Genomic DNA, 12096 nt, shown 5'->3' with positions numbered 1-12096 from the left:
AATTGAAGAGGCATTAACAAACACCCCTGCTGCTTCGTCAGGTTCCACCCCAGCACCCAACAGACAGCCTGTAGTTAGCGCTAGCTATAGGTAAGAAAAGATCCTAGCGTTAGCCAACAGCAGGTTATCAATCGCACATTTTGGCTTCTTAAAACTATCATTAGTAGACGGAAATATGAATCTAACATACAATTTTCATAGCAACATGCTGTATGTTGTGGATCTTAAATTGGGTTTGAGGTCTTGGGTCTGGACCAAGCCCGTTTGTCTTTTCTCTCATTTACAGACACAGGCTTCGTAAACACATCAGACTGGGTCAAGCATGCAAACAGAGTGGAGAGCTTGCAGATGATGAGGAAACATTTTTGAGTTTAAAAAAAAAAAGAGAACAAATTTTCATTGACACTAAGTTTTATTGCATTATACTCAAGAAACATGAGCTTTTATTAAACGTAGACAGTTTAAACAGTCCTTTTTATTACAAAACTGGCATACATTAGAACTGAAGCCATGGAAATAATACGCAAGTCATAAAAACCTAGCATCTCCCATGTTTTGTCATTCTTAAATACAAAAAACCTTAATGTACAAAAGTGCTTACATGGTGCAAATAAAAGTTACAATAAAAAAGATAATCATTTTACATTATAACTGCATTCTAAAATGTAACCAAGCAGGAGAGTAGGAGGTCCGTAATTACATAAGCACTAAAATGAGGATGTAGCCATGCTGAATCCTGCCTGGGTTAGAAAGCACTACAACTTTCTATGAATAACATTTCTTTTAAACTACAACATGGCTACAGCTCAATAAATTACACAGAAATAGTAAACGCTCCAAAATCCCTCTCTCCTTACATCATTCTATTTCTAGTAAACACAATCAAATTCCACCCTTAGAACAGAATTAACACCATAAAGTCCATTTTGAGCATGCACTACTAACATACTGGGTTAGACATGCAGCAGGACCTCCTTCTTAAAATATTTAGTAAACCACTCCCAAAATCCCCTCAAAAGGCACTTCAAATTATCAGCCTTTTGCAGTATTAATGTTTGTTTAACATACCGGATGCTGAAGAATACTGTACGCAGTTTCACTGTTTATACATTTGTTAGAATCTGAACAGTTATACTGCAACATTTGTTCTGATTCTATATACCCATCAGTTGGCAAAAAAATATAAATGGCATAGGCCTGCTCTGAAAAACAAAACAGGCAATATAATAAGACACAATCTGGAGCATTCTTCTCACACGCTGTCATAAAATTTTCCATTAAACAGGAACAGCACTGCACACTATAATGCCAGAGTCCATTGCTAGGCAACTTTGGGTCCAGCTTTGACTGTTGCATTGTCTAAGTGAGGGAGAATTAATAGCATATATGTAACAATGTTTTAGTAACTGTTTTCATGGCCTGCCAGGATGTACAGGTTGCTGAAAGCTGTTGGGTGGTCAGTGGGCCTGCTCTCCAAAACCACAACCCTAAAACCACAAAAAAGGTCACATTAATGGACACAGAAACAAAAGTACAAAAGAGAGAATGAAAAAAAGAATAGGGGAAAAGGAATAGCAGAATTTATCAGGGTGAAGACAGGAAGAAAGAAAACCAGTGCCCGGTTGCATAAAACACTTTACCTTAAGATTTCCCTTAAACATCCTTTATTTAAGCGGCGCAAAACTTCACCTTAACACTCAGAAGATGGAGAGTATGGCTGTATTGTTTGAGGTTTTTGAAGATGATTGTGTATCTAGGAGAGTTTTTCAAGAGAAAATCCTCTGGAGCATCTAGTACTTACTAAGAGAGTACAGATTTGACCGTCGTTCAATTTATGAAGTCACTAGCGAGCTAGAAGACAATCTCAGACATTCTACACAGCATAATCACGCTTTACCTGCAAATTTACAGCTCCAAATATAGCTTTTTTACACCCGGGAGTGGCAGACGCTCTTTATTGTCATTAATTAAATTAAGTAATTAAAAGAGCATATGTAATACTGACACCAAGCGTTTAAAATTGGAACTATAATACAGTTTTGAAACAGTGGAGAGAGCGGTCTGCCTCCTCCCTAGACGTGATGATCGAGCAGGTTGCCAGTTTGAGCAAAACTGAACAAACAAGCAAAAGACGAGTTTAAGAACTTGGGCCATAATAGCTAATAAGAATGTGCCATAATCAACATATTTACACAGAAAAGTGTTCATCATTTCACTAAAACATTTACCTAAGCAAAGAATTGCTAAGGTAATTGCTGTTCCCATGCATCTACAAGTTAAAATCCACCTGAAATATTTTGAATATAAATGGCTGGTGTTACCCATCAGTTTTAGTTTCCAACATAAAATGTCGTTTAGGAGGCAGATCTTCTTATCCATAAATGGAATGGTCAAATATTTCGTTCCACCTTGTGTCGGTTTACGAGTCCTAATGGCATTATTCGCCAGGTTCTTGTATTTTCTCTTCCACCTTAAGACTTGAAGCTAGCACTATAGCTTTTGAAACTTTTTGAAGCAACTGTTATTCCACTTTATCTGTTTAAAACACACAAACCAATTGTATGTGATGTCACTAAATATTTACCTTCTTAAATGGAGGGCAAAAATCTAAAAGAGCCACCGCTGTTTTCCCTGATCTGTATAAAACACAAAACACAGTCCTAACACCTTTCAAACGTCGCCTATGCTTCACTTTCTTTAAATAAAATACAAAACCCATGGCCTTTACTCCTCAATCATTATACATATGTCTCTATACCAATATATTTTTTCAGAAAGTACTTTCTGTTCAGTAGAAAATTAGCTCTGTTCTGTAGTGTTGCTGCTTGTAAACTGCCTCCACTTCTCAAACACAAGGCCAATATTACCTCTCATTTTACTCTCTTTGGTCATGGAGATTTTTAGAAGGGCAATGGGGCTTTTTGGGTCCGGTAAAATATAGCATTAACTCTGTTCACTTGGTCAATTCATGGCTGCAAGACACTGTTTGTAGACGGTGGACTGTAAAATGATTGGACAGAGAGTGGGATCACAAACAGGACCTCGGAGGGCGGGATCATATGAGCTCCGCTCCGGACTGGGCACTTTTCAAAAAGAACATACTGCTTTAGCAATGCTGGTGAGAGGTAGCAGTGTTTTATCTTTGACTGTTTCCTTAATCTATGATCACACACCCTGGACATTTTATGACTAAGTACAGTAAATATCCCACAGATAGCTGCTTTTAAAAGTTTCCATCACGGGTTTAGCAAGAGGTTATAAACGCAGAATTTTTCAGGAGATCCTGCCTTCAGACGAGTTGTGCTACCATTTCGAAATGTGCTGCCCTAGTGTACTTTTATGCGTACAGTTGCTTAAATAAACCAAACAAAAAAAGCACTGGAGAAAAACAGATTTATCACGTAAAAGACCAGAAAACATTAAAAAATTCCGGTTTGAGCATGTGCTCAGCTGGAGAGTAGCACATTTCAACAAGGTATCACAAATTATCAGAACACGGGCTTTCCACATGTTTGCAGTGTCATTGTCATTGTCATGGAAACAGTGGAACTTTACTGCAACAAAATTTCAGTCACTTCAGTAAATCCCTTTCAAGTCTCCCTTAGTTAAGTGAAACATCTGAGAGGTTTTATGCAACACACTTAAGTAATTCCCTTCCCCAAAGGGAAAATCTTCACTTATGGTTTATACTTAAGGAAAAAACCTAAGGTGTTTTATGCAACCGGGCACAGATGAACAACTGTAACACAGAGGCAATTTCTATGAGCTCCTGGCCATGCGCAGCCAGTTGTTTCCCTTAAATGAGGGAAATAGATGAGAGCAGGAGGCAGCAGACATTAAGGGAGGCATGCAAATGTATTATTCATTAATGTGTCCAAAGAGAAACTATATAAGGCTATGTAAGTTGTATAATGAGGCTAATTTCGTAGCCAGTCAAAGACCAAACCACTAGGGCCTGGGGTCATTTCACCTTTTTCACAATAGATGAGAACATTCTACACTTCTCTGACACTTACTGGAGAATGTGTATGGGTAATTGATGTTTGTCTCCCATGCTGTATTTGTACATTATATTTTACAAGCAGCACATAGTAAACTGATGCTGTTGGTGCTTAAAAAAATTGCACCAGCACTGCCAATTCTCTCCCAGAAATCAACATCATGATAAAATTCCCCTTTAAGAGCTGCAGCCAGACTCCTATCTGCATATGTCCCCATAAGAACAGAAGCAATGAAGGAAACCCAGTGGCTCCCTGAAGATGAAAGCAGATGGGGGTGTTAAAGAGGAAGTGAAGAGGAGAGGAAGTGAAATAGTGTGAGGGGAGATAAATGAGTGCATTAAAAGTTCTTTGTCCTTTCTTACCTGTCTGAGCCTAGTAGGCGAAATACTCTGCTTGGGTCAGAAATCTCCTGCGTGACCTACAGGCAAGTGAAAAGATCCATAAAATGAACAAGTATAAATATTGTGATCAACATTATTTGATAAACCTTGATGCTCTCAGTACACAACATAACAATCCCTTCAGACACAGGGACCTATAAGAATCAACCACAGTCCACATATTGACAAAAATTTTGTTCTTATTTTTTTTAGTCCCAGGACGACATGTTGCTGTCTGTTGAATAAGTAATTGCTAAACCAGTCAATAATACCATGGTCAAAACAAATGTTTCGTAAACTTTTTAAAATTAGAGCGTGATCAACTATCAAAAGCATTAGAGAGATCAATAAAAATGGCTGCACTGTGTTTCTTTCTATCAATGGCAGTTAGAAGATCGTCTAGAATAAGTGTGGTAGTCGAGATTGTGCTGTGCTTCTCTAAAACGTCACCACTTTTGTGGAATGGAGTGGTGTTTTTCAGATAGTGGGAATTCTGCTTGATAAAATAGAGTGATTAAAATTTATGTAATGTGTTCTAAAATGACCAGAAAGGCAAGCTTCAGGAAGAAGAGGTCAAGCTTATCTTAGTGCTTAGGGCTTTACAAACCATATGAGCAATTTAAAGAGACCATGACTTAGAGCAGGTGAATTATTATTACCTTGTACATGTTTGACAGAGCTCACTCTGATCAGAAATTCGTTTATTATTTACCAGGCGTGATGTAAATAATTTGGCGTTCACTTTTCTGATGTGGGAAATACATTTATTCCTTAACTACCATTGGTCTCTACCCTTCTTCTGGCACTTTATTCCTTGCATCTCATTTGACATCAGGGATTTCAGAATTATAATAACTGAGCACCAGATCATTTAAAAAGTCTTGATGTTAAAATACTTTCTAACTACTGTCTATTGTCTTTTTTATGATGCTGTTCCTTATGCATCCGACAGGACAGTTGTCACTAATACCAAGGTCAAATACATCAGCAGTAATTTTATTGTGTCTGTTGGCTAGAATTATATCTATTAGGGTTGACTTAGCAGAGTCATGCAAGTTTGGTCTGTAGTTAGTTGATAGTGAGAGGTTACAGCACACTTCTTTTATGTGATCGGATGCATTTGTTAGTCAGTTAAGATTAAAATCAACTAGGATCAGCATTTCAGAGTCAATGTATGTGGAAAAAAGTCCAGCTAACTCATCTACAGCATGAGAGGGTGCTGAAGGTGGTCTGTAAGTTCCAGCAACCACAAATATTATTGCACCCTAAGCAGAACTGTAAAGCTAATATTTGTGTTTATTATTTTTACTTGAATACTGGCTTTAACATAAATAGCCACATCTCAAATTCAGTCACAATAACAATCACGCTCTCCCACTATTTGGTGCACTCACAAACATGCACACAAAAACCTACCGATTACACAAGGTGACAGTATGTATGTATATGTATATGTGTGTGGTATATGGTATATGTATATGGTATATACATGGTATATACCATGGTATATGTATATGTATATATATATATATATATATACACACACACACACACACACACACACACATACTGTCACCATATATCTATATATACATATGCATGTTTGTTCTTTAACAATCTCTAAAAATTAGGTAAAATTACATTACTGACATTTGAATTTCTTTCATATGCACTTCTTGAAGTAAGGGCAACTAACAGAATCAACACTCATAACATGAGCGCTGCTAAGTGGGTGTAATTCACTCATTTAATGAAAGAGGCATGCTATGGAGTTCAGTTAGTGAGGTCATTCATTCTGTGAAGAAATAGGTGTCAATTATGGCCCTTATTTAAAGGAGAAGGGCAGCAAATGTTTTACCTGCTAGTTTTAACACTTGCTCAGTGAGGAAAATGTGTTATTCCAGACATTGGACAAAGAACTTTTGATCAAGAAGTTCATTAGAGAGGGGAAAACATAAAGAAGTGCAGACAATACTTGGATGCTCAGCTAACGTGATCTCAAATGTTTTAAAATGGCAAACAATCCCAAAAAGAAATACTTCCATCCGCATCAATCATAGAATAAAAGGAATGACAAAGAAGCATCCAACGATGAGCTCCAGGGAACATTCAGAAGATGCCTACATGAAGCCAAACTAGTTGCAAGAAGCCCTCGTAAAGTACCATTGCTGAAAAAAGGCCTTTTGAAAATGTATAGTTTGTCAAAGAACACGCTGACTGGCCTAAAGAGAAGTGGCACAACATTCTATAGAATGATAAGAGCAAGACTGTTCTTATTGGGTCTAAAGGCTACAGACAGTTTGTGAGATGACCAGTAAAAACTGAATTCAAGCCACAGTACACTGAAGACTGTAAAACATGGGGGTGCAAACATAATGACAGGCCCATTTATCACATACCAGGCACCATGGACCAGTTTGAATATGTCTAACACACAAGCAAGTGGGTAACATACTATTTCCAGACCAAGACAAGACTGATGTTATGAATTGGCCAGCCCAACTGTGGAATGTAGTCCAGTCAGCTTAGACTGGAAAACCTGTTGGCAGGTGTCAGATGTTAGTTGACTAATGCAACAAAGATCAAATTATCATAAATAATTATCAAACAACTGACCGAAGTGTACTGAAAAGTATGGCCTTGTTAATTTGCTTTTCTAAGGACTTTCATCACAATATAATGATTCTAAACCTAGCACAGCATTAAACCTCTAGCACATGAACTCAGAAAAATGTCAGGAGAATTGGGTCCTATTTACACCCCAATTGGGTGTAAATGTGTAGTGTTTTGCGTATCAGACAATTTTTACAGCTGGATATATACTGCAAGACTCATGGGGCAGAGACTGCGTAGCTTGGCAAGAAATACGGTATGAATTCACTGTGTTCTCTAAACCATTACTGGGTCTATTTACACATGGGCTCACTCTGACATTACACAGAAATTTTACTAGGGGGCAGACAGGAAAAAGGTGTGGACATCTGCGTTCACACATACAGCTCCCTGTGAGTCTGAAAAATATCTAAGTTGCCATGAATGCGTGAAAGGCTTCTGATGCAATGCTGTAGTGGGTACAAAATCTGCACAGCATGTAACATTAGTACGATAAATAGAGGGCATATCTGCATTAAATCACAATAATTACAAATTGTTTTGAAGTCCTGGTAAAGGAGGGAGATAAAAAAAAAGAGACACCATACCTCATTAGATTTGAAGCTCTTCCCCTGCATGCCATGTTTCCAAAAAGCCAAAACACTGTCCTGCAGACACACTAACACACACATGCACACAAAAAATTACACCCACTAGCCATGTAAACAAATAAAACTATTACGTAGATGGTAGATGTCTTACCCACTGAGCCTATACAGAAGTCAAAGCTGAGTTCAGAAGCAAGTTTTTTATTAGATTTCAGCTTTCCATTCATGTTCACTATCTTCAGATTTTCTGCAGGAACAAACACAGAGACAAATTTAAAACCGAACCACACAATGTCTTCTTACACAAACCTCATAAATGCTTCTAATTTCAGAATAATGACACTTACTGTCTAGGCACACAAGCACAGTGTCTCTCTCCAACTGAGTGACATGAATGGCATCAACCTGATTATCAGCTAGCGTGAGGGAGGGAAAAAAAATTGTATTTCAGTAATATATTAGCGTTAAAATATCACAGAAAAAATTAACTTTAATATTCAACCATATGTGGAACCGTGGGTGTGCAGTACCTGAGCCGATTTCAGTAAACCAAGAGGAACAGGAGTTGAGGTTGATGGTTTCAAAACGGACAACTTGGCCAGGCTCAGAGCCATGGCTAACAGCCACACACAACATGGGGTACTCCTGCTCTGGTACCACTAACATCTCAAACACACGTAGAGGAGTTGGCAATGGGAAATCAAAGTGCTGGTTTAGAGAGAGAAAGAGAGAAGTACATGGAGTGGAGAGAGAGACAGAGGGAAAAAGAGACAGAGGGAGAGAGATACAGAACGAATCAGAAAAGCTATGCATGAGGATATATATTATATAAACAAAAACAATTCTTTTTGCACTTGTGAATGTCTTTATTTGGACAGGTTTAGTTTTACGTGGGAAACTGGGGCATCATTTTACCTTCAAATGTCAGTAATGTTTCTGGTAGATTCACACAGGATAAGAAATCTTGGTGAATATAACATAGTGAATGGTGCAATTCACACTATGTGGATCAGACACAACAGAGTTACTGGAAATTTTAGACTGCAACTACTGTTATGAGAACAGCCAAACATATACAATGAACTTATCTTCTAGTCTTTTAAAATAGATAATGGGTGAGATGATGGCAAAAAGATACTGATCTTTCACCAATTATTATAACAGATTATAAACCAATCTATGGTATCTTAATAAACAGGATACACATCACTTTTTGCTGCTACTGTGCACAAAACCTACCTATAAATTTATCTTTTAGGTCATCTTGTGGATTGGAGTTTGATGCTTCATTCAGCAGCTGATCTTATCCTAGTACTTGCACTGTATATTACATAACTACACATCTACTATAGCACCTCCACTCTCGAGAAAATCAACGAACCACTTTTCTCTTGGACGTATGTATCTTTACACTTTTATAGCGCCTTTCTAGACACCCAAGGACGCTTTACAATCCACACTGCTCAGAACTCTCAATCCACACTCACACTGGTGAGACGCGGCAGCCAAACGCGCACAGCGTACTCTCGACCAGGAACGACCCTCCACCTGGAGGAATGCATCAGGCACTAGGGTTTAACCCAGGATAGAGCACCAATCCATATCTGGGCTCACACATACAGACACTCATAAACACACCAGGACAGTTATTACAGAAGCCAATTCACCTATCCTCCATGGATTTTTGGACTGTGGGAGGAAACCGGAGACCCCGGAGGAAACCCACGCAGATACGGGGAGAACATGGAAACTCCACCCAGATGGGACTTGAACCCAAGATCCCAGCGCTGGGAGGCGAACGTGCTAACCACTAAGCCACCGTGCCGCCCAATTTGTTCCAAAAACTGGTGCATGCATGCTGGAAAAGTGACTAAAATAGTCTATTTGGATAGAATGAATACTAATGATATACTCCGGTAAAGGGTGTGTTTGGTACTGACCTTTATAAGCATAAATCTCTGCATAGGTTCATACCACTGAAGAAGGACAATGCCATACTGCAGTGCTCCACACAAGTACTTATGACCTGTATACGGATTACGCACTGTAAAAGAATATGGGGGAAAGGGGGAAAATGTGTGTTTTTAAAAATGCAATCTGTAATCTTTATTAGCGATGCTACATGTAATTAATAATATAAAATGCAGTTCTGAATGTGCAAATGTAGAGCTGAAAAATAAATCTTGCATAGAATTTAAACTGTTACACATAGGCAAAATTCTATACACAGAGCAGAATATATTTTTTAAAAATCTCAGAGTTATGCTGTGTAGAACATTTATAGCAGCTTATTAAAGTAGCACTGAGAGACTTTTTTCACAAAAAACTTCTCTGTCTGAACTCTTCTGATATGTGTGGATGTGCGTTTGTGCAAGAGAAATTTCACATGTCTCACCAATGCAGCATTTGTGACACCCCTTTGTGTCTGGGATTTTGGTGGTCAATGCAAATCTCCTATAAACAAGCAAAATGTAACATTAACATCAGCAATTCACAGCTTACATAGATACATTTAGAAGAGTGTCTACTGAACAAAGTATCATTTTTTGGAAATATTGAGCATATAGGACATAGTGAAACAAATGTGTTTACATGTGATTTGTTTGCTTGTGTCTCTGATAAATATTTGAAAAACCTCAAATCAGTTACCGGGTGCTTACACTGGGTTCAAAATTAAGGTACCTCTAAGTTCAGCTTGCAGTATCTCTGGGTTCAACATAGAACTGCCTGGGAGGTAGTGAAACTGGTGAATATATAAACTTAGCAGTAAGTAATTTGTGTTTGGTAGATTTTTTCTTTGATGAAACAATGCTTCTTGGCAATAAATCTTATACCGTTGGAAAGCCTGTTGAATTCCCTTTTAAATGGTGACACATTTGTAAGGAACATGCATTTGTGGGTTGAGCGGTAGGGCTGAGTATGTGGGTTGTACCCATGAAAAATTTGCCAAATACTCTCTGCCAATGCCAAACAGCTTATTTTGCTGTTGCTATTGACATTTGTTTTGAGCTTCTGGTACCCCCAGGTGTTGCCAATCAGCTGCCTGATTGGAACCTGACTGGCAGCACCTGTGAACGTTATGTTCAGATTCTGCCTACGACAGTTGGATCGTAGGTTGTGGAGAAAAGTGTGGAGAAGACTCCACAGTCTGGGACCAAACTATCCTCCAAGAAGACAATGCTCATCCCCACAGAGCAGGGTTTACCAGAAACTACCTCCAGAATTTGAGAGTGGAGAGGATGGAATGGCCTGCCAGCAGTCCTGACCTCAACCCTACTGAACACTTTTTGGATCAAATCAAATCAAATAAAAGTTATTTGTATAGCGCATTTTACAACTGATGTTACAAAGCAGCTTCACAGAATTCCAGTAAGAAAGTTTTTACATGAAATGTAAAATGTAAAGAATGTAAAATCAGCTTGGGCGTGATGTTCGTGCCAGAGCGACCAACACAATCACTTTGACTGACTTGCAGCAAATGCTGGTTGAAGAATTGGATGCCATCCCACAGCAGTGTGTGGCCAGGCTGGTGACAAGCATGAGGAGAAGGTGCCAGGTTGTTGTGGCCATGTATTGTTCTTCCACATGCTACTGAGGTTCCTGTTTGTTAAATAAATATATTGTTGAATTGCCTTGTTTCTTTAAACTTCAATCATCCAGTCCACCAAACGAATCAATGGCAGAATAAGCTGTTTGGCACTGGCAGAGAGGATTTGGCAAACTTTTCATGGGCGCAACCCACATACTACTGCTCATCCCACAAATGCATGTTCCTTACAAATGTGGCACCATTTAAAATGAAAATCAACAGGCTTTTCAACAGTATAAGATGTATTGCCACGAAGCATTGTTACAACAAAGAAATAATCTACCAAACACAAATTTCCTTAGTTTTTGTGCTAAGTTCATTATTTGGGCAGTCAACTGCACAAGAAGAGTAAAACAGAAAAGATGACAGACTGTATAGGTGTGAGAATGAATGAATGACTGCATATACAAAGGTTTTTTATTTTAATTTTTCAGCATTATGGAAAGTGCTGAAAACATTTACGTAACAGAAGAATATATAAACGTTTAAACTACATACAATACTGTGAGGACAGAAATCTGTCCTCTTTTTAAAACCTCATTTAGGCAAAAATGAAAAAATATATAACACTTAAAGTTTGCTGTATTTTTGCATCACAATCCAATAATACCAAACATATTCAATGGTATTTAAGTCTATTCAATTTAGATTTACATGGAAAAGAAATAACATTTCTGATAAAATGTCATGTTTGCCAGTTGGGCTAAATTTCAAATGTACCTCCTGGGCAGGCACAAAAGAACAGAGACTCAATGTCACATCATCTCTGGTCACTGATGGATCAATATTCAGTTTGGGATCATGCCTAATGAAAGCACTTAGAGCATGACAAACCTAACCAAGCATGATCTTACATAAAAGAAAGAAGAAGAGCTTAGTAAATGTTAATTTTTATACAATATTAATCACTGTAACCTTCTGTCACC

General features: G+C 38.2%; 1 protein-coding gene across 2 annotated transcripts in view; it reads right to left on the bottom strand.

The window, feature by feature from the left end:
- Positions 1–404: 404 nt before the first annotated feature.
- Positions 405–12096, bottom strand: part of map4k5 (mitogen-activated protein kinase kinase kinase kinase 5) — a 75915-nt gene continuing 64223 nt past the window's right edge. For both annotated transcript variants that reach the window (XM_066678986.1, XM_066678985.1), the window contains exons 26-33: positions 9977–10035; positions 9522–9625; positions 8112–8289; positions 7929–7997; positions 7736–7828; positions 7582–7652; positions 4364–4419; positions 405–1487 (exon numbers count right to left, since the gene is read on the bottom strand). In XM_066678986.1, coding sequence (XP_066535083.1) covers positions 1400–1487; positions 4364–4419; positions 7582–7652; positions 7736–7828; positions 7929–7997; positions 8112–8289; positions 9522–9625; positions 9977–10035 — 718 coding nt within the window. In that variant the 3' untranslated portion in view covers positions 405–1399. The remainder of the gene's footprint in view (positions 1488–4363; positions 4420–7581; positions 7653–7735; positions 7829–7928; positions 7998–8111; positions 8290–9521; positions 9626–9976; positions 10036–12096) is intronic.

Source organism: Hoplias malabaricus, chromosome 8 (genome assembly GCF_029633855.1).
Source record: "Hoplias malabaricus isolate fHopMal1 chromosome 8, fHopMal1.hap1, whole genome shotgun sequence".
NCBI classification, from domain to species: Eukaryota; Metazoa; Chordata; class Actinopteri; order Characiformes; family Erythrinidae; genus Hoplias; species Hoplias malabaricus.
The sequence above is the reverse complement of the archived record's forward strand: the minus strand, read 5'-3'. Positions and strand labels throughout refer to the sequence as shown.